This window comes from Eleutherodactylus coqui, chromosome 12, assembly GCF_035609145.1.
Source record: "Eleutherodactylus coqui strain aEleCoq1 chromosome 12, aEleCoq1.hap1, whole genome shotgun sequence".
Classification (NCBI taxonomy): domain Eukaryota; kingdom Metazoa; phylum Chordata; class Amphibia; order Anura; family Eleutherodactylidae; genus Eleutherodactylus; species Eleutherodactylus coqui.
The window spans coordinates 64,909,115-64,932,598 of NC_089848.1; the positions used below are offsets into that span (position 1 = coordinate 64,909,115).

At 46.0% G+C, this 23,484-nt stretch overlaps 1 protein-coding gene across 1 annotated transcript; it reads left to right on the forward strand.

Moving 5' to 3' along the window:
• Positions 1-47: 47 nt before the first annotated feature.
• Positions 48-11,811, forward strand: NUP42 (nucleoporin 42). Its single transcript, XM_066584557.1, has 7 exons — positions 48-281; positions 1,774-2,002; positions 3,210-3,304; positions 3,393-3,469; positions 5,356-5,442; positions 8,172-8,268; positions 9,919-11,811. The coding sequence occupies exons 1-7, from the start codon at positions 164-166 to the stop codon at positions 10,530-10,532; spliced, it is 1,317 nt and encodes a 438-aa protein (XP_066440654.1). The 5' UTR covers positions 48-163; the 3' UTR covers positions 10,533-11,811.
• The last annotated feature ends 11,673 nt before the right edge of the window (positions 11,812-23,484 follow it).

A 23,484-nucleotide genomic window follows, 5' to 3' on the forward strand; every position in this document is an offset into this window, starting at 1 on the left:
TGTCTGATCGCCAAGCAGCGCGCCACCTACAGGCCGCCACGGGATCTACAGCGCAACCTAGCCGTTGCTAACAACACGTGTGCTGTGAGCGGTATTTGTTGGCGTGAAGTAGTACGTTGCTTTCCGGCATGATCTGAGAATCGCTCCCTGCGTACTTTACGACATGGTGGTCTGCAACTTCTACCTGCAGGGACGCTGCAAGTTCGGAGACAGGTGTTGGAATGAACATCCGAGAGACGGACGGCAGTATGGACATAACCGGTACCAGGAACAGGGCGCAGGTATCTGTTACTAATATTAGGCTAGGATGGTTGCAGTGGCCTACCTAGAAGAGAGGGGGCGCTATAGCAAAGACTGAAGTGAGTGGCAGAGAGTGCAATAAATATCCACTGGATGGCGCTCCGGCAGTTCTGGCCATCCATAGGGATCAGTTGATCAGCGGTGTCCCGAGTGGCGGAGCGCCGCTGATCTGCTATTGATTAGCTCTCCTCAGGATTGGTCATCGGTAGTTGATTGCAGGGGTCCACTGATCGGGATCGCTGTCAATCAGCTGATCGTCCGGGCTGCTGTCGGTGCGGCGGGCCAGATGTCGCCATCCGTGGGCCATGTAGGGGGTTAAACTGCCAGCATCTGAGGTTTCTCCGTTCCTGGCAGTTAGAGCAGGAGCCTGGCCGTCAGCAGTCAGCCAAGACATCGCCTTAAAAAGATCTACTGTATGCGCAGGTTTAAAACCCTTTAGTGAGTGCCGTAAAAAAAGGCGTATTGGCAGTCATTAAGGGGTTAATGTACCATATAATGTGTTGAAAAAACTTTGGAAAACTTATTAGGGTGAAAGGAGAAAAAAATAGTTGTATCGTTTTTTTTTGAGAGGGGGATCTTGTTTGTAAGAGCTTGCGGTTAGTGCGGCTCGTTGTGATTGGCCGGCTGATAAAATCAGGCTGAGTTTTGCTAAAAATCGCCAAAATATTGTCTCTTCTTTAAGTAGAACGGACAGTGTGTTGGCTCAGCAGTGCTGGAGGTCCGAGCTTGAATCTGACCGTCATGGGAATTGAACTTGGGATCCCACCACGGCAAGGCGGCAGTGCTAACCTCTGGTCTATACAGCCGCAAATGGCTTTTTTTTATGGTTCTTCCTAGTTTATCGCATCTCACGAACTAGCGATTTTTGTGCGATGTGATACATTTTCCTACCCCTAAAATAAGCCCTAACTGCATTCCCTGAAGAAGGGGAGAAAAAAGTTATATTTACCTAAAAAGCCCAGTCCGGGTCCTCTTGCTGCTCCACCAGGGGGCCTGCAGTCCTCGTTTGCTCACAGAGGATCACTTCTTGGTTGCAGGATTCAAAAGTCCCACCTCCAGGGAGCAATGGCACTACTCAGCCAATCCATGCAGGGCTCGATGAACCAATGTGAGGGCTGGGATTGGTTCATCCAGCTCTGGATTGGCTGAGCAGAGTTTGAAGAACCAATCACGTTGTGAAGGCGGGATTTATGAATTGGCTGAGCCGATTTATTTTCTGCTCGCGGAATTCGCAATTCAAATCCACAGAAGCTCATGCTTTTTTATGGGCGTCTTCAACAGCGGATCGTCTACGCGGATTACGCAATTTAAATCCGCCCTGCCGCTGAAATGAAGACCAAAGCGACAAGCATGATTGACTGCACAACTATCAGCCATTCAGGGCCTATCCTATTGATCTGTCTTAAGATGGGAACCACTTAGATGTTTTCTTGCATGGAGACGTAACCGCGCTATTCTTTATCTGCCTCTAAGCTGCGTCATCAAACTGGGGTTCGTCAGGCCAGCGATACGTGCAGCCGGCTACCTTCTCCAAAAACCTAACCTGGACCAACAAGGACGCCGACAGAAGTGATAATAGAAACAGGCATTCCAAATCCAATGCCCCTTCCGGATTCTTCACACCGCAAAACCGATTTACTTCACTGTCAACGGAGGACCACGCCAGAGGAGACGGCGGGCCGGACAAGGAGAGAAGCCCCTTGTGAGTACTTACACCTTTTTTAGGCCTCCTTCCCACAGACGGATTTCCGCCGCGTAATTCGCGGCGGAAATCCGCCGAGTTGCCCGCAGCTATTAGGTTCTATTGAGCCTAATAGCTCAGGGCTCACGGTGCGGAATTCCGCACCGTAAAATCTCCCGTCCTCACCCGCGGCATGCTCTATTTGCCACGGGTGTACGCGCGGACGGCTTCCATTGCAGTCAATGGACGCCGTCCGTTCACGCTATCTTCCACTGTAGCACTGCGGAAGATAGTGTGAAATCGCCTCTCCGCCTACCGCCGCCGCGTTATATGACTCGGGCGGCTTCTAGACAGAACCATTACTGCTCAAACGAGAGAAAGTGAATGATAATTGTTTGGGTTAATCGCGAGCCAACGGCGAATGAGAACCGTTTGATGTTCATATAACGGAGGTATAAAATTTGCTAATCGTTCGGTTTAACCGGCGCTCGTTGTGTCGTCCTCCCTCACTTATATACAGTGAATGTGAACGACTGAACGATTCTCGTTGGAACGAGCCAACGATGTATCCGCCAGCCTGAACAGGCTGTGCGAACGAGCCAGCGGTGACATCACTTGCTCGTTTAAAAGGTCACAGGACGTAACTGTGCGTCTTGGCAGGGAGGTATTTAACGCAACAGGATGTACACTTACGTCCTCGGGATAGCGCCAGATCATAAAAGATCTTGCGCTATCTGACAGCAGAAGCTGGATGTCACCGATAGCCGGCCTTCTGCTGCCACAGCGGGGGTGCATTGGGACAGCGACCCCCGCTGTTGGCCCCTTCCCTGCCACGATCTATGTAGATCGCGGTATGTAAAGGGGTTCACAGTGCGCTCCCTCTGTGATGTCATCGGACTCTCATGATGAAATCGCAGAGAGCTCGACGGGTTCTCATGGCAACAGGACGCCACTGACAGGTGTCTTGCATTGCCTATGATCGCTAATACAAGCGATAAGGCATTGCAGGACCAAAGTGCCCCCATAGCAGAGGAGAAGGTAGAGCAGAGCGTTTCATATGTACATGATCGCTTATGGCTGGTCATTACCCTAAGGCCATATGAGGTCACGTCGCTTGTCGGGCACATGAACGCTGCGCTCGGACATCGCCGCACAAGCTAAATGGATTCCAATTTCTGTACTGATACTTTTTTACAATGACCGTATGTTGTCTCTAACGTTTGTCTAGAATTGACATCCTACAGGACCTGGAGGCGTGGGAATCTTCTGGGCAGTGGCTGTTCTCGGTGTATTGTGTCTTGAAGGACCAGAAGCACTTATCCGGTAATGCAGTGTAATGGTATTGCAGTGTTACATTGTCATGGTGACCACAAGTGGCCAAGTGACATTTTTCTATTTCTTTCTCTGACAGGTTTTACTGACATCTCGCCTGAAGAGTTGCGTTGGGAATGTTATAAATCTCACAGTGAAGGACATTTTCAAAATTATGTAATTTTTTTCATTGTTTTAATATTTATTTAGCGCGATTAGATGGCGGCACCCGATATACCGCAGCGGTGTGCTGCAGGCTTCAAGGCCAGATAACGGGAGTTACTAAACTTCTCTCTTCAAGACATTTCACAAAAACTAGTTCGGGGTGTTCCGTTGAGGTGAAGGTCCGCCCTTCCGTACCATCTTATTTCCTTGTACTGAATACATTCAAAATTCTGCGCCAATTAATTTTTCAGTATATTTTTGTTGTGGTGTAAGTTTTGTTTCCCTTCGGCTTACTTCACACAGGCGAGCGCGATATCGCATATTTGCGAGCGCGATGTTTAAGCAACAGCGATCTTTTTTTCTGGAAAATAATATCGCATCGCTGCAGCCCGCGGTTTTCTCGAGCGATAGACTAGAACAGGAGTTACTGATATTAATAACGTATCACATGCGATGCGATAAATCTGAGGCTCCATAGGGAAACACAGGCAAGAAAAAATAGCAAAATGCAGAAAGCTAGGACATGCGGGGATTTACAAATCTCGCAGCATCGCTGGACCGGAAACATCGCACATGGGAACGAAGTAATTGAAAAATATGGGTTTCGTAATTTTGCATTTTCTTACACTCTCGCATCGCTTAAAATCGCACGATTTTCTCGCCCCTGTGTGAAGGCGGCTTTAGGCCACTTTCACACGCCGAGAAAATCGCACGAGATTTATGCGTCGTGAGATGTACGAATCTGAACCCCATTGTTTACATGTGAAAGGCTTTTTTTGTCCCGCGTATTGCAGTGAAAAATTGCGGCATGTCTCCTTTTTTTAAAAATATATTTTATAGTTTTTTGTTGTGTTTTTTTAAATTAGTATATTTGCGCTAAAATAAAGTATTGGAACGGGTTCCTCATTTTGTTTCGGACATTTTGATATATAATATGTATAGTTTTGGATTACAGGGCACATGTGACGATTTTGGTTGGTGTCGGCTTTGGGGTATTTTTCTTTCTTTTAGGTACATTTATTTTATTCTGTAATAATGGTTTTTACTATCTATGTCCCCCATGATGTCATATAAGACCTCTGGGGGACATTCACATGTTGTTGTGTTTTCTTTTTTTTTAATTTGTTACTGTTCCACTGTAGCTTAGGCGTCCATAGGAGCCCCAGTTACAAGGAAAACACCCCTTGTAGTGACAATAGTAACCGGCAGAACTGATCAGGGGCTGCTAGTACCCTGCAGCTGTGCTGTGCCAGGGAATCCAGGCGGTCACGGAATCGTTGGCTCGCGTAGTGGAAGAAACCCTTCCACTTTCACTCTTTTGTACCTAGCGCTCATTGAGTGCTGTGTACTAGTGAAAGGAGAAAGGCAGAAGGGGTTAAAAACCTCTACTCCCTCTTCCTTCGGGTTATCAGCTTTTTTTTTTTTTTGACACTTTTCCACTGTAGTTGAGACATCCATAGTAGCTCCAGTTACAGGGAAAACATCCCCTGTAGTGACAATAGTCACTGGCAGAGCTGATCTGAGTCTGCTAGGACTCTGTAGCAGAGAATCCCAGGGATCATGTGACTGCTGGTTTGTGTAGTGGAAGTTATACTTTGACTCTTTAGTACATAGTGCTCATTGAGCGCTGTGTACTCGGGGAAAGGAGAAGACAGAAGGGGTTAAAAACCATTCCTGCCTTCTCCTCTGGGTTATCAGCTGTGACTAACAGCTGACAAGCCGACATGCTTCTGATTGATTGCAGAAGCAAGGGCTTTAAACCTCCACCGTATTTTTTTTACTATCGGCTGGGTTTAAAGCCCAGGACCAAGGGACATAAATTTACTGTGCTTGGTCGTTAATGGGTTAATCAGATACATGCCTTTTTACTAATTGTCTGACTTGTTTCTGCTTATCAGGTGAGTTCAGTACAACAGCTGGTCAACCAGTGGAAACAAAGGACACATGAAATTAAGAACTGGAATCCTTCCTCTGTCTCTGCACTGGTAAGATAACATCACATTGTTGTCAGGTAGTAGTCCTGTAGGAGATATTGGATTGGATTACATAGATACTGAAGGCCCTTTTACACACAAAGATAATCTTTCAAACTACTGAAAGATTAAAAATTTTGCGACCTATTTGCATAAAGTGTTAATGGACATTCATGGCCATTAACACTTTATCCTCTTTATTACCATGTAAATGGGCTGCCAGGAGCTGTTTGCAGAGCCCAGTGTGCAATTAATTGTTCTGTTCATGGTTGCCGGCAAATTACGATATTATCTGCCGTCTCCCGTGGAGATAACTGTGTGCGGTCTGTTGAGAGATACTTTATCTATCAGTGTCTGAATGATGGATTTTAAGTTCATCTTAAAGTCATCGTTCAGACAAAAAGTGCATAATGTCCGCATTTACATGTAACAATTATCACTCATTTTAGGTCGTTTGAACGGATTTTGAGCGATATTCGTTACGTGTAAATGGGCCTTTACTTTTCAAGCAACTTGTGCTTATATGGTAGGAAGTGTAATAACTAGCAAAAGTGCTATTCACTTCATTGACATAAAATAAGTATTTTTGCTGAAAAATCCCTGTGCTGGCCACTAGGGGTCTCCTTTCCTCTTAACTTGCTGTCCACTGCCTGCCGGCATCTCTGTAACTGGAGATGGCACAAGGGCAAAACAGGAAGTGGCAGAGGGGATGAGTCTTAGTGCTTATTGAAGTCTGTGAGAGGAGAAGGAGGATTGGGGACAGAGGCAGAGACTCGCACAGACCTACTTAAGGTGCTTTTACACGGAAGGAATATTGTTTGGATTCCCAAGAACCAGCAAGAATCTGAACAATTCTAGTTCAGTGTAAAAGCATGCAGCAACTGAACATTTTCACTCCTAGGTGCAGAAAACCGAACGCCGTATTGTTGGGTCTAAACAGGCAGTCATTCACTTATGAACGACTGCCTGCTTACTGCGAACGATCCCCGGCCCCACTCTGCCTCCTTTCACTACAAAGCCTGCATTCAATCGGCAGTACTCGTTCCTGTGTAAAGGCACAGGTAGGATTATCGCTGGGACGGACTGTCGGGCATTTGTTGCCCAATAGATTGTCCCGTGTAAAAGCCCCCTTAGAGCGAATAGTGCGTTATATACTGCTCTTTATTTACATCTACACTGTTCAGTAGTGCTGTACACTCATACATAATGATATATCTGGATGTGCATCACATTGAGAGCAGAATCTGTAGTTCTCTGTGCACAGTCTATAGAACACAGCACAGCAGCCTGGCTCCTCCTACCAGTACTGATAGAACTGAGAATCAAGAGATGCAGCTTGTAGAGGAGGAATACAGGATCTACTGTATTTTTCGCTTTATAAGATGCACTTTTTCCGCCTCCAAAGCGGGGGGGGGGGGGAGTTCCTGCGTCTTATGAAGCGAATGTGCCAAAAATTCGTTCCGATCACCATTTTTAGCGCGGACGCGATTTATTTAGCGCGATTGTGCGTTAAATTCGCAATCGCGCAAACAAATGTGCGATCAGTTAGAAGATTTCTCTCCTGTCAAAAAAAAAATATTACTCACCTCCCCCGGCATTCTGCGGCGCTGCTGCAGGCTGTCGCTCCCTGCTGGTCCCTGGTAGAGCATTGCTTTCTGGACGCGGGGCTTGAAATCCCCGCCTCCAGAAAGCTAATACTGTGAAGTAACATCATTGAATGGCTGTGATTGGCTAACACACGTGCGCCTTCAGCCAATCACAGCCATTCAATGATGTCATTGAATGGCTGTGATTGGCTGACGGCGTGTGTTAGCCAATCACAGTATTAGCTTTCTGGAGGCGGGGATTTCAAGCCCCGCGTCCAGAAAGCAATGCTCTGCCGGGGACCAGGAGGGAGCGATAGCCTGCAGCAGCTCCGCAGAACGCCGGGGGAGGTGAGTAATAATTTTTTTTCCCCTATTTTCCCGCTCTAAAACGGGGGTGCGTCTTATAGAGCGGTGCGTCTTATAAGGCGAAAAATACGGTAAGTTATATAATGGCCAGAAATAATGTTATGAAAAGTTCTGAAAAGTTAGCTATGCTTTAAATATTTATCCACAGTTCTACTAGACTAGTACGAAGAAGCACATGACTTCACACTACATTGTATATACTTTAACCCCTTATTGCCATGTGCTATATTTTTACGGTGGATATGTGCAGGGCTTGATTTATACAGGAATTAATTCATACATAGCGGTCGCCAGCTGTTTTATACAGCGGCAGGCATCAGCAATAACTCTAATCCTAGTTGTTGAACCCCCTTAGATGCCACAGTAAATGGGGTGCCCACTGTCAGCCCATTGGTCCTTGGGTGTCAATGAGTTGCCATGTCAGCCAGAAGCCTGTAATTGGCCTCCAGGATTGCCATGTATGGTAGCTTATTAATTGGAATTGCAATGTTCATAAGGGTCTGTATTTTATACAAGTAGTAAAACACAAACTATGCACCTTTGGTACCGCTGTAATCATACTGACCCACAGAATAAAGCCAATTTACAATTTAACCGCAAAGTGTAAAAACAAAACCCCCAAAACTGGACAATTGCTGCATTTTTCCACTCCAACCACCAAGCCCCTCCCCACCCCAAAAATCGCAGAAGGTTATGTTTTTCTTTCCCGCACACTGTATGGTACATTAAATGGCGTCATTAAAAAAATCCAGGGTTAAATGTAATATCGCCTTGTTCATGTATTTTCAGCTTAATCAGCTCACCAAACCAGCGCCATCATCGTTTGGAGATCCACAGCAGTCCGGGTCATTTGGCGGTTTACAGCAGTCTGGTTTTGGGGCCTCAAGTAAGTACTCATTGTGCGCTTGAAACAGTTCAGCCAAGTTACTTCTCTATTAAAGTAATTGTTGTTCCCTCACTCCATTGGGCCGCTTTCACAGGGGCGACACGATATCGCAGCGATGGCTCATCTGTGGTCTGTGCGATATCGTGATTTTGTGTCGCTACAAAGTCAGTGTTTTGCTGGGATTTTTGGGTGGGGGCTTGAAATATAAGCCTTACCCTGAAAATAAGCCCTATCTACATAAAAAAATAATAATAAATACATGACTTATCAGGCACTGTCTGCTCCGGCACACTTCTGTAGTCTTCAGTCAGCACTTCCTGGATTGGAGGTTTAAAATCCCCGTCTCCAGGAAGCACGGGCTGTGATTAGCTGAGCCGCGGTGCTCAAGAATCAATCAATGAACATGTTACAGCCATTCATTGGTGAACGTAGCCTAACTTTTTTTTTCACAGTGACATTTATTGCTAAAAAATCACAAAAAATGGCCGTTACTTACTGACTGAGGAGTGCATATAGATGCATCCTACATCATAACATTGATATAAGTGATTACAATATCAGAGCAAAAGGATCATTTATTGTGTAAAACTGACCCATTGGAGGGAGGCTCTAGTACCCTGTTGTACCGCCTATAGCTTAGATACAAGATGTGATACAGGCGAGCATGGAGGCTCTAGTACCCTGTTGTACCGCCTCTAGCTTGGATACAAGATGTGATACCGGCCGGCACGGAGGCTCTAGTACCCTGTTGTATCACCTCTAGCTTGGATACAAGATGTGATACCGGCAGGCTTGGAGGCTCTAGTACTCTGTTGTACCACCTCTAGCTTGGATACAATATGTGATGCAGGCATAGAGGCTCTAGTACCCTTCTGTACCGCCTCTAGCTTGGTTACAAGATGTGATACGGCCATGCATGGAGGCTCTAGTACCCTGTTGTACCACCTCTAGCTTGGATACAAGATGTGATACGGGCAGGCATGGAGGCTCTAGTACCCTGTTGTACCACCTCTAGCTTGGATACAAGATGTGATACAGGCGGACATGGAGGCTCTAGTACCCTGTTGTACCGCCTCTACCTTGGATACAAGATGTAATATGGGAGGGCAACTCATATAGTTCCTGTATGGTATCCTGTGATATATCAGTCCACGTTTAACTGAGCCTCTAGATTGTGCAAATTTGTAGGCTATCGAAGTTGGTGTCCCAGATGGTCCCATACATGTTCTAGGGGTGACCGACTGTTGTATGCGATGGCCCGCCAGACCATCACACCAGCAGGGGACAGTGTGCCGCTCCACCTCAAAGGCAGGATTGAGGTGCTCACCTCTAGGTCTTCAGACACAAATATGGCCGTCGTCGGTGCCAAAACTAAACCTGGATTCGTTGCTAAAGACAACCTGGTTTCACTCCGTAGCAATTTAGTTTTGTCATTCCCAACACCAGTGCAAATGGAGGCAAAGGTGGTTGTGTGTCAATGGCAGTACACCTAGTGGGCGCCGTGAGACCAAATATCCTTCAGCCAAGCGTCAGGAAATGGTTCTTACAGAAACTTTTATTGGTAGCACTCACATTACTGATCCCACCATGTCTTACTGCGTTGTATGGTGATTTATTTATTTTTTTAATTGGATTTCCTTTTTTTTCCAGGTACTTCGCCCAACAAAACTGTTACAGCAGCCAACTTCAGTTTTAAAGTAGACACCCCTGCTGCTCCTCCAAATGCTGGGGCCCCCTCTAGTTTTTCCAGTCCTCCAGCATTCAATAGTAAGCCTTCATTTGGATCTGGCGATATGGGGGCTACGTCTGCCGCTTCATTTTCTTTTGCACCAACTACTACTTCAGGTGGAGCAGCCTCAACGTTCTCCGGCTTTGGGTCAGCTTCAGCTGCTCCTAGCACGGCTGTTCCTGCCTTTGGTTCAGCAACGTCCTCTGGTTTTGGAGGAACAACTATGACTGGTGGCTTTGGAAGTAATGTAAGTGGAGGGAACACTGGTACTTCTGGCTTTGGAGGACTGTCAAGTTCTACAGGAACATCTGGTTTTGGGGCAGGGACCACAGGCACTCCATCTACACCAGGAGCTTCATTATTTGGGCCAGGAGTCACAGGTAGCTCTGGAGCGGACGCTATGTTGTCCAGCGCCTTGTTTACGCCCCGGAATGAACTCTCCCAAGAAGACCTCCTGCAGTTTGAATCGAAGATGTTTGCACTAGGAAAGGTTCCTTTGGTGCCTCCACCAGTAGACCTCCTAACCATAAAATAAATCACTAATCGTGCTGCCAACTTGTTGTTTGGTCTTTGTCATGAATTGTATATAACTGTAAATGGACTTATAGAAATCATTGCTATTTCTAGAATTTACTAAAGATATGTATTTTTATGAAAGTCTTCCACTTTTAAATAACTTGTATGTACAGCAATGCTTTTACTAATAAAGTATACATTTTGGTGTAATTTGGAAGATCACAAAATTTACCAAAGTTGTTCCCATCAATTCCAAAAAAGATTGTTTTTGGAAGACGTCAGACTTGGGTTTCTCTGAATGTGCAGACAGATTGTATAATGTATTGGACTTCGGCCCGTTTCACTTCTTTAGAACTGAACTGCAATACCAACCGCAATCCATGGATAGGTGTGACTCTGATTCTGGAAGAAAGAAGCCGTGGTTTACTAATAATGGATGACTCCTGTCATTACAGGAGTTTTCCAGGCATTTACTTTGGATGACCTATGCTGAAGATGGGTCATCAATAGTTGATCGGTAGGGGTCTGCCGCTTGCGATCTCCAACAATCAGCTGATCCTCTGGCCTGCTGTAAGTGCATCGAGTCTTGATGTCCGCATCAGTGGTCAGAGCCGCAAGTGTCATAGAAGACCGCATCTGCTGATTTCAATAGAAGTGAAGCTATTCTGTTACGCTTTTGGCTCTGACTACAGTGAGCGACTGGAAGTGTTATGGAAGGCATCACTGCCATCCATTTATTTTTTATTTTTTTTGTGGGAGCAAAGCCATTCTGTTATAATTCCAACTCTGACCACCAATGACACGCTGGCGAATCAGCTGATTCTGAGCAATGGGTCAACTATTTATGACCTATCCTGAGGATAGGTCATTAATAGTAAATTCCTGAAAAACAACTTGTTTAGCCTCTGAAGTACATGTGCGTCATAGGGAAGAAGGTGGGTATTGAGAAGGTTCAGGAGCTGAATCTGCTACATACCCAATGGGGTGGCAGCTAACATCTATAATAAAGACCTCTCTCTCGAGATCTCTAAAATGATACTTGATCAAATGGTTAATTTTCAGGATGAAACGGCTTGTGTCTGCTGGTTCAGTCATATGATGACCTGGCTGCTCCTTCTGTCATGTGCTCTTTAGTATTATTGAGTTATCAGTAATTACACCCAACATGCCCGAAATATGTCGACATGCCAACTGAAGGTTTCCTTTCAACACAGAAAAGCAGGAGTGTTCTGTAGAGTCCCGTGTATCCCGGCCGTGCAGAAAACCTTTTTCTGGGTTTTTTATCATGTATGTTAACCTAGTTCTATATTTTCATGTACAAACTATAATAATTAAAAAGACAAAACTGCAATTTACTTTCGATTTCCAGGTCAATGTTTCGGAGTTGCTGATCTCTGCCTTTGGCTGCCTATCCACAGGCGGAGAATCATGGAAATTCACAGCATGCTGTGATCTGCTGGCCGTGAGCGCAGAATCGCTATGATTCTCCGCTTGTGGACGGGGGGGCTGCACTTTCCATAGCAACGCTATGGAAAGTGTGCGCTGCGTTCTCCGCAGCCGGATTATCGCTGCGGGGAACACAATGCAAAAACATCCGAGGACAGGCAGCCTTTATATTCTTGTTTGTGAATCATTACCTAATGTTATGGCTGTAAATACACTGAATGGACACTTTATTAGAGCCCCCCCCCCCTATCTAGTAGCACGTTGGACCTCCTTTGGTCTTCAGAACCGCAGCAATTAGTCGTGACTTCTATTCCACTAGGTTATGAAACGGTTCTTCAGGGGTATTGGCCCATGCGGACAGGATAGCTTGTATGCGCCGCAAATTAGAGGTGCTGACCTGCTCTTGAACACCTGATGGGAATGGTTTATCAATCACGCTGCTTGCGCCAAATTACAATCAGCATGGTGCAATAGAAATCTGGATTCATCTGACTAGGTAGGCTGCTAGATTGCGGGTTGCTAAATATTGCCACAATTTGCAATGTTTTGTAGCCCATGTTTCTCTATAAAGCCTCCTTTGTGTTGCATCTCATGAAAACGGTTTTCTTGCGGTGCAACACAACTTTTACAGTAAGAAATCCTACTGATTGTCCCTAAACTAAGCCCTATCTACATTAAAAAACTAAAAAACACAATACATCACCTAACAGCTGCTGTCAGTTCCACTGCACTTCTCTGCGCAGGTTACCCAGCACTTGTTTTCAGTCTTTCTGTCAGCGCTTCCTGGATTAGGAGATTCAAAAACCCCGCCTCCAAGAATCGCTGGCTGTGATTTGGCTGAACTGTGGCGGTCGAGAACCAATCACTGCAGCACTCGATGAACCACTCACAGATCCATTTTCACAGGAGCTCAGGTGCAAATGGATCTGTCCCATAAATGCTCGATTGGGTTAATGTCAGGTGAATGTGCACGCTGCACCATTCGTAGAAACTCTCTAGAATGTTCCCTGAACCAGTTCTGAACAACCTGGGCCCAATGGCATGCTGCATTATCCTGCTGGAATATCCTATCATTATGGGGGCACATGAAGTCCATAAAGGGCTTTAAATGGTCACCAAGGTGAAACATATTGGACACCAGTCAATGACATGCTTAGGTAGACCAGTAGACCCAACCTATGCCATGAGAAGACATCTCACCCCAGTATGGAACCAACAACTGGGGTCCAGGGCTTCATGGGTTCTGTACCATACATGAACCCTACCATCAGCTTGAAACAATTGGTGCTGTGACTCATCAGACCACGCCACATGTTGCCAGTCCTCTAAAGTCCAGCTGGTAAGTTCACAAGTCTAGGTGAGGTGCTGTGTCTGGAGTCAACAGAGGTACTATGATGGGTTTTCTGCTCCAATATCCCTTCTCAGCCCTAAACCGCAGCCCCCTGTGATAGATCTCAGTGCCGTAGAGTTGTCTGCTTACTTCAAGAAGAAAATTGAAGACATCTGTCAGGAAATGACTTCCCAATCCCAGACTAGCCTGGACCCTAGTCTTGTCAGCACTGCATCTAGCTCCTGCTCACTGTACTCTGACCAATGACAAAGGAAGAAGTCTCCAAATTGCTCTTCTCTGCTCGCCCCACCACCTGCGCTAGCGACCCTCTCCCCTCACACCTCCACCAATCCCTCTCCCCAGTGGTCATCTCCCATCTCACCACTGTATTCAACCTCTCTCTGACCTCTGGCATCTTTCCCTCTTCTTTCAAACACACCATCATATCCCCACTGCTAAAGAAGCCGACTCTTGACACGACTGATGCTGCCAACTACCGACCCATCTCTAATCTCCCTTCATCTCCAAACTACTAGAACGCCTAGTTTACTCCCACCTTGTAAGCTATCTATCAGAGAACTCTCTCCTAGACCCCCTACAGTCTGGCTTCCGACCTCAACACTCAACAGAAACTGCCCTTACAAGGGTATCCAATGACCTACTGACAGCCAAATCGAGGGGCGATTACTCCCTACTGATCCTCCTCGACCTCTCCGCAGCATTTGACACTGTTGACCACGAACTCCTCCTCATATGCTTCGCTCCATCGGCCTAAAGGACACTGCTCTCTCCCGGTTCTCCTCCTACCTATCTGACCGCTCTTTCAGCGTCTCCTTTGCTGGCTCTACCTCCCCTCCTCTTCCCCTTGCTGTTAGGGTCCCCCAGGGCTCGGTCCTCGGCCCCCTCCTTTTCTCTATCTACACAGCCCCTGTTGGACAAACCATCAGGAGATTTGGCCTCCAATACCACCTGTATGCTGACGACACCCAACTATACACCTCTTCCCGTGACATCTCTGCACCTTTCCTCCAAAACATCACCGACTGTCCGCTGTCTCTAACACTATGTCCTCTCTCTATCTAAAACTAAACCTCTCTAAAACTGACTTACTGGTGTTTCCACCCTCCACTAAATGACCTCATCCTGACATCTCTATCTCAGTGTGTGGTGCCACCATAACTCCTAGACAACATGCCCGCTGCCTTGGGGACATATTCGACGCTTATCTATCATTTACTCCCTACATCCAATCTCTCGCCCGAACCTGTCAGATGCACCTCAAGAACATTGCAAGAATCCGCTCTTTTCTCACTGTAGACACGCTAAAAACGCTCACTGTTGCCCTCATCCACTCTCGGCTCAATTATTGCAACTTGTTGATCGGCCTCCCCTGCACCAGACTCTACCCTCTCCAATCCATCCTGAATGCAGCAGCCAGGCTCATTTTCCTGTCCAGCCGCTGCTCGGACGCCTCTGCCCTGTGCCAGTCACTGCACTGGCTGCCCGTTAAATACAGAATTCAATTTAAACTCGCTACCTTCATCCACAAAGCCCGCCACAGCGCAGCGCCCCCCCCCTATATTGCCTCCGTCATCTCAATCCATCACCCAGCCCGGGCTCTCCGCTCAGTTAACAAAACCAGACTGAGTGCCCCTTTAATTCGAACTTCTCATTCCCGCCTCCAAGACTTCTCCAGAGCAGCACCGGTCCTCTGGAATGCACTACTAAAGGCTACCCGGGCAATCCAGGACTCGTAGAACTTCAGGCGTGCTCTAAAACCGCACCTCTTCAGGGAGGCATACAGCATTCCCTAAACAAACCTCTCTGTACTCCGCCTGATAACATGCTCCCTGACCTACTGACTGCAATCCCTGCTAGCCATCATAAACCGCTCCTGCAGTCATACCGATTTTGCCATCACACGGCTAAATGTCTGACCATTGTCTATGTGTATAACATCCCTCACTCTCCACCTCACCATACTGTGTACATCTCCAGCCCTTTACCTTCTGTATCACCCTATTACTTGTAGAAGTAAAAGAATGCTGCACTGACCTGCGGAATATGCACGTATGGGGCCTCCTGCAATAAATATAGATGTGATTTCTGTCGGAGTCACTTGTTATTTGCATGGACAATTTTAGCCAGACGCCCCCAGTCACAATCACTAAGCACCCATAGGCAGCCACTGTGCTGTCCACTGAGGATGGTAATGCCATTAATGATGTTTTGTTGGTACACTCGTGACACTGAATTAAGCAATGCTAAATGTCCACACGACTTTGGAAATTGAATCTTCCACCTGTCTGGCACCCAATATCATGCCTACTTCGAACTGCTCCAACCCTTGTGTAGTGGCCGGTGCTCATAATTGCTACCGCAGATCTAACTGAAATAAATGGGGAAACCCCTTTAAGTAGCTGTCCCATAATATTAATTTAATCTTTCTTTACATATCATTATCTCTCTATTCAGCAGCTTTTTTTAGCAATCATGCTGTCATTGTGGTAGTCTTTCACAACGATAACTTCCGAAGGGATAATTGAGAATGTTGTTTTCCTGAAAGCAGCGTGAGGTTTATCTGTTCCCTTTTTCTAACAAAAGAAACCACATGCAAAACGCGTCTCACAGCTGACACACGATGTGGTTTACAGAAGAACACAACAGCGTGCAAAAAGCAGGGCCATGTGCCGAGAGCCTGTAAGATGGCATGTGGAGCCCCTCGTGGGTGTCCCCAGGAAGTGATTGACACTCATGGTACTCAGTAGGGTGGACTAAAGGGGTCACCTCAGTGGTTTAAAGTGGGTTAGAAACTATATGTGTTTTTAGACGGAACGGGTTATCGTTCCAGAAAATCTTTCAAACAACCGAAAGTGGATGATAATCGGCAAGGCAATTGATTAAGCTGCTTATAAATGTTTCCACAGTTTACAGTCTTAACACAAAGCTATATAGTAGTTGACTTCTATAGGCCTAGCGGTAGATGGCAGAGAATGTGTTCCACAGCAACTGGCACTTTCGCAACAATTTCTACAACGGAGGCTCCTGGGGGAGCGCTGTTCTTCTGCAGCCCTGTCTTTCTTCTCTATCCCGGGTTCCCCCTACACTCCCACGTGGCACTTGCCACAACTTCAACTCTCTACTCAACTTTCATATCAAGCTAGTATAAAGCCCGTACCAGGACAGCAACTGCTATCTTTATTTGCCCATAGCAACCAATCACAGTGTAGCTTTCATTTTATCTTAGCAGTATAAGAAATGAAAGCTGGGATTGGTTGCTATGGGAAACAAAGACATTTTCTTTTCGACAGCTTTCATAAGAGTGTAGTGCCAGCCTACTTTTCCACGGCCCACTCTGTAGATGCTATGGGGACGATGACTTAGTTTGAGGCACTAATAATAAACTGCACCACATCATGCTAAGGGACATTTCACACTAATGTTTTTGCTTTCCGCCTAGCTGTTCTATCGCTTGACCAAGACAAATAGCACAATAATCTCACACTGAGGGAGGGGCAAGGCCAGGTGGGTTCTAATCAGGAACAGGTGGAGCTAGACCAAGGGCTGGATAGTAGGATCTGTAGCAGATAGTAGAAACAAGGCTAGGTTCAGCAAGGAATTCCCCAAATGTCTGGGTGGCTCAACAGAGAGATTTTGTGAGATTAGAATATAGACCCAAATGAAGACCTCAAGGCTCATAAACTCCTTTATCTCCTTCCATGGACATACTGCGAGCTTAGCATGCAGAACATCTACTAGAGGCTGCAGTAGCCAAGAGGACCCACCTCCACTCCTAGGCAAAAACTTGGTGATCACTTTGGATGATGGATATCGAGAGTGGATGGTGAGAGGAACACCAAGAGGCCATAAGAATGAAGGAAATCATATCAAGGAAAGAGTGAAGACTAAGATAATTATAAACTACTCACATGCTGCAGACGGTTGCAGTGGTGTAATGTGGTCCTATGCTATCTTTAGTTATAGGGCCCCATATTACATGGAACTGTTCAGACTTCTTCCACACTGTACTCAAAAACTTGTAGATCATTCAAATTCTTTGCTTTACTTACTTTCTAACGTAATAATGTTATCTAGCGTCATGCAGTAAATTATCATATCAAGGAAAAGACTGAGAATTGTGAAACACAATGGTCTGTCTGTTATACGATATGAAAAAGGGGAAATTCTCATCATGAGAATATTGAATCAAACAGAGAATCTTACATAAGAAGTCAAGTTCTAGCCAGTTTTTTTTGAGAAACCAAATAGCAATCTAAGCTTCAAGCAAAGATGGACTAACCATTTGGGCCTGAGGACAGTGCCTTAGGACCCATAACAAGGAGGGCACCACACCCTGACAGTCAGTCAAGTGTGATGCTGGTTAAAGTCTACTACATGGTTCTGTTATAGGGACGGATAAATTGCTGCAACAAGTTCTGATCATCTAAGGATTTGGGCAGATGTCAATAAAACAACAATCGTTCATGACGTCGTTAATTTCTATGATTGTCAGCGGCACATTTTCTGTTTACATGGGGGGATGTGCTGCCAACTAATTATCATTTTTCTGTGCACACATGCAATCAGCCAAGACACAAGTGTCTGCTTGCTTGTCAATTCATCACTGGTTTCTCTACAAGGACCAATGATTGGAAACATACATTCATATGAACCTTTGTGTCAGGTTTAGAGATGAGCAAACACGTTCGGCCCCGCCCCTTTTTCGCCCGAACACCAAACTTTGCGAACACTTCAGTGTTCGGGAGAAAAAGTTCGGGGGCCGCCGTGGCAGCGCGGGGGGGGTGCGGCGGGGAGTGGGGGGGAGAGGGAGAGAGAGAGGGCTCCCCCCTGTTCCCCGCTACTGCCGCCCGCGCCGCCGCGCATCTCCCCGCCCCCCGGCGGCACCCGGACCTTTACGCGCGAACACTGCAGTGTTCGGCAAAGCCGGTGTCCGGGTGCGGATGTGTCTGTAACGGACACGTTCGCTCATCTTTAGTCAGGTTCTGTTGCTTTTCTATTAATTGACCACTAGTGGTTGCAATTTCACTCCTTGAAAGACTGTGCTACACTTTTACTCCTTACAACTAGAAATTGCTATTTTGCCCCTTCACATACCCTTAACCAATATGGTCAATGTTGCCTTTTGTAAAGGCCATTTTGTTTTCTGTTTAGGCCTACCTAAAAGGCTATGGAAACCTTTGTACATGAAAAATCAATACACACATCTTACTAAAATGATAATGTCATGCATTTAGAAAGCCTCATACTCAGTTTGCAGACTCTCCTACATTCAAATGAATGGCTTAAGGGCGTTTCCAGCACTGTTCAGCTGGTTTCTCTCATGAAAGTACACAAGCTCAGTTCCCTCTCTCCTCTCTTCTTTCAGAGGTTGTGTAGCATAACCACACCCACTTAATACTACACAGCTTTCTCTCCATCCTCTCTCTGAGTAGCTGCTAGTCCTGTTCCCTCTCACAGCTGATAAGAGCAGAATTTCACCCAGATTGAATTATAGCCCTCTATAATAGTAATTTTTCCCTGCTCTCTGTCCTCCTGATCACCTCCACCATCACCTGGTACTGTCATACAGCCCTCTGTAATAGCTCAGTGAAAAGGCAGTAGATGCACATTCACAATAGGGAAGCAGGCTAGGGGAGGAGTTAGTTTACTCTGACTGCCATAATTTCCTAGGATTTCAGTCCACAAGTCTGCAGTGCCTTGGGAAAGAATAGAAGTTAAAAAATCAAACAATCAGAATTTTGTAATGAAAACCAATTACAAAGTCTTAATTTCCAAAAACATATTCATTTAAAAAGGAATGCAGAGGTGTACATAGATTTTAAGACCACATGGAAATCCAAACATTGACATCTTCACTATGCTCAGCTCCTCTCCTCCAGTATAGTAACAGATTTTTTTGATCATTGTACTGTGCAAAAGGGCCATTAAATTTTTTGTAATGAGGAGAACAAAAGGTGTGAAGCCAATGGATTGCTAATGTATTTAACTTAAGGTCAAACCAAGCAACAGGGTCTATAGGACTCTGGATTCTTCACCCTTGACCCCCAGAAGTGGGTATGGATTTGTTCATAAGGAATCCCCAGATTACTACCTTTGGAGTAGCCTTCATTAGCAACAACTAGTGCATAAATGAACCAAGTACTGACACCAATTCTCACTGCTAAGGGAGTGAGCAGGAAGCCTAGTTAGACAGTGCATTGGTTGAAGTAGGCGGAGCTCAGTCATAAGCAGTTGATTGGCCCAGGTCAAAGTAGGCAACAAACAAGAAGAAGTGGTCAAGTATCAAGCTGGGTTAATGAACAGAAATACCTTAGTAAACTCTAAAACCTAGAATACCTTACTGTACAGGTAAGGAGAGATGGAAGAAGTGTATATACTGTCCCTTAAAAAAAAAAACAGCAGCTGGCGCATGTGAGCAACCTATGACTAAAGTGGTGTGATACAGTGGAAGATGGTAGCAGGATGTGGGGCACTGCCACAGGTGAGTTGGTGAATTGTTACAATACCCCTGCCCCTTGATCCCCCCACTTTTTTTGACTTGTGAAGATGTTATTGGTGACATTTTCGGATGAAGGGTGGGGGCATTAATGTTCTCCACAGGTTACCAAAATTTTTAACGAATTAAGTTTTTTTCAAACAAAGTGAGTAATTTATTTCTGGATTTCTTGATGTCCTGGATTTAATTGATCTTATATTCAGCATCAGGACCAGACAGAGTCACTGGAAGGGTAGTATAGTTCTTGGAGAAATGATTGAGAATGAGTGGTTGGAGGAAAGCTCTGAAAAGAATTTGCTACTAAGGAGGCTGGAATACTATTTTTTGTAATACAATTAATTCATCTGTTTTAAAATGGTATATGGTCCCAAGAATCAAAAAGCAAGTTCATAAAAGAGGGTCTTTAGTTCAATAGATTTTTATTTATTTAGTCTATCAGTGATATACAATAAATGCAATTTAGTGAAACTAGGTATAAAGTAAACAGTGTTGACATACAAGGTGTTTGTCTTCATTTTTCAGATTACAATTTTGCTCTTCTTGAGGTATCTTGTTTTAACTGTAAAAACACTTTTATGTAACTCTTATAACGTTTATCAATAGCATACTAATTACTTAAACATAGGTAAGTATGTTGATCTGAAAAAGAACATAAAAGGAAAGAGCCCAGAGTGGGCTATGTTTTAGAACAGGTTTCGAGTTGATTGCTGTTGGCAACTTTCTCAAACTTTTTGTTAACACTTATTATTATAACTAAAACTTAGAGGGTTGTTTGTGCCTCAGATGCATTCTGGAAGCCGGGAGTTCTCACCCACTCCTGTAGCATGGGTCTTGTTGATACTATTCTTACTTCGCATCTTCAGTTTTGCTAATAAGGAGAGAGGAAAGAAAAGAAAGAGAGGGGGGAAGCGAAAGGGGTATAAGAATGGGAGGAAGGAGGGGGAGAGGGGTAGAGGAGCCACTAGGGGCTCTGAGAAATGTGATCAGAGGGGGGTTCTGGTCCGCTCGGCAGGAACCCTCCACTGTTGGACACTGTCTGGGGCAGCGTCCCATGGTAGTTATATTCAGGTCGGCACCACTCCGCTATTTAACCATTGATTGAATTTGTCCGAGGAACGAAAGCTTATCCATATCGCCCATGTAGCGTAGTAAGTAGAAGATTTAGCATCATCCCTGGCCGTTAGTTCCTCCATGTATTGAATGTCGTCCATGGCTTTTGCCCACATTAAACGTGGGGGAGACTCCGTTGTGTTCCATTTTTGCGGGATCACCTGTCTCATTGCCAGGAGAAAAAATTTGAGGATTCCCTTCTTGATCAGGGCTTCGGGGCCTGGAGTGATGGAGAGGAGAGCCATCTCTGGTGTAAATGAGATCTCCTTTTTAGACAGGACATTGTATAAGGCGTTTATCTCCCTCCACCTGGAAGACACCAGAGGGCAGGACCACCAGATATGAATCATTGACCCTAGGTTACTGAGGCATCTCCAACAGTTGCTGCTAATATTGGGGTACATCTTGGCCAGGCGCGCCGGGGTGCGGTACCACCTGGACAAGATTTTGTAGTTCATCTCGTGGTGTCTGCCTGAGACAGACATCTTGTGGGTCATGATAAAGGATTTGGCCCAGTCACTATCCTCAAGACACTTGCCGAGCTCCTCCTCCCATCTTCCCCTGTATCCTACCCCACCGTCTGGCGCATCCCCGGCCACCAACATGCCATAGACCGTGGAGATCTCCCCTTTCCGATCAGGGGACGTATCACACATCTCCTCGAAGGGGGTGGGCTGGCGCAACACCTCCGAGACCTGACCCTGCGCCCGTATGAAGTGGTTTAACTGTCGGTATTGGAACCACGCACCGGCCCTCTGGCTCCCCTCTCCCAGTAGAGCCTCTAGTGGCATGATTCCCCCTGTTGTCGTTACATCCTTTATTCTAGGGATAAGTGTTTCTAACCTATCTAGTAGGGGTAGACCTCGTGCACCCAGCGGAAATTCCGGGTTACCTACTAGGGGTGTCCAGGGGCCGGGTATCGAAATCAGGCCTGTTTTTGCCGCGAAACTGTCCCATTGTTTCAGGATGGTCTCTAGGAGCGGAGAGACCGTGATCCCTCGGCGCCCAAGACCGCCTCTAAGCCAGAACAGGCCCCGCCCATTAAAGAGGGCTGAGTCCTGTTCGAGCTCAACCCACCGCTTGGTATTTCTTCTGAGCATTAGGTCGAGTACACATTTGCTTATTGCCGCCCTATGATACTTTGCGAGGTCCGGGAGACCCGCCCCTCCCGTTTCTTTTTTTTGGGTTAATATTTTATAGCTTAGTCTGGGCCTTGCTCCGTTCCACACAAATTTCACCAGCGCTCTTCTGAGACGTGTGAAAAAGATTTTAGGGATCTGGATCGGTAAGGTCTGGAACAAGTAAAGGAATCTGGGAAGAGCGTTCATTTTCAGTGTGTTGATCCTACCGAACCACGATAAGGTCAGGGGTCGCCACCTCTCTAGGTCCTTCTCTAGTGCCGAGCACAGGGGTTTGTGATTGATATCGAACAGGTTGTCTAGCTTGGAAGAGATATTAACACCCAGGTATCTAATGTGATCGTCTTTCCATTTCAGTGTGAATCGGGATTTTAGGAGGGCGACTTCCTCGGGAGGTAGATTTATGTTTAGGATTTCTGACTTGTTGATGTTTATTTTAAAATTGCTCAGTCGGCTATATTTTTTAAATTCTTGTAGTATGACTGGTAGACTAGTTTGGGGGTTAGTCAGATAAATGAGTAAGTCATCTGCGAATGATGCTAGTTTATGTTCGGTGCAGGGGGCTGGGAAGCCTTTGATGTCTGGATTGCTTCTTATTGCGTTTGCGAGGGATTCCATTACTAGGACATAGAGAGTGGGTGACAGGGGGCAGCCCTGTCTCGTGCCGTTGCGGATGTTTACGGGGGATGAGAGCCTGCCGTTGACCCGGATCTGTGCCGTGTGACCTCTATATAGTGCCATGATCCAGTTCCGCAGCCTAGGCCCGAGTCCTATTTTTTGGAGTGTGGCTTCTAAGAAGCCCCATTCCACTCGATCAAACGCCTTTTCGGCGTCCACAGATAGGAGGCATAGGGGTCTTCCTTCTTGTTGGGCTCGTCCAATCAAAGATATAGTCCGTATGGTATTGTCTCGGGCCTCACGTGCCCAGACAAACCCCACCTGGTCTCCATGTATCAGCCCTGGCACAAGGGGTTGTAATCGGGTGGCTATGGTTTTAGCAAAAATTTTTAAGTCCACATTTAAAAGGGAAATTGGTCGATAACTTCCGCATTGTAACGGGTCTTTACCCGGCTTTGGAATCACTGTTATGATTGCCTGTAGCGCCTGAGGTGGTAACGGGCAATTCTTAGAGATGGCGTTGAAGGAACTATGTAGTAGGGGTGCTAGTAGGATCCCGCATGTTTTATAGAATCTAGGCGTGAAGCCGTCTGGGCCTGGGCTTTTACCGATTTTGAGCTTTTTGATCCCCTCTAGAATCTCCTGTTCGGATATGTCGGCCTCTAATGCCTCTGACTCCTCGACGGATATGGGGCCTGGGCCATGCTCCTCCAAGTATGACACCACTCCTGTGTCCCCGGTTCCCTCAGGGCCCGTGTCGTTATTGTGGATGTTGTAAAGCTCCTCGTAATATTTACGGAAGCATTCTACT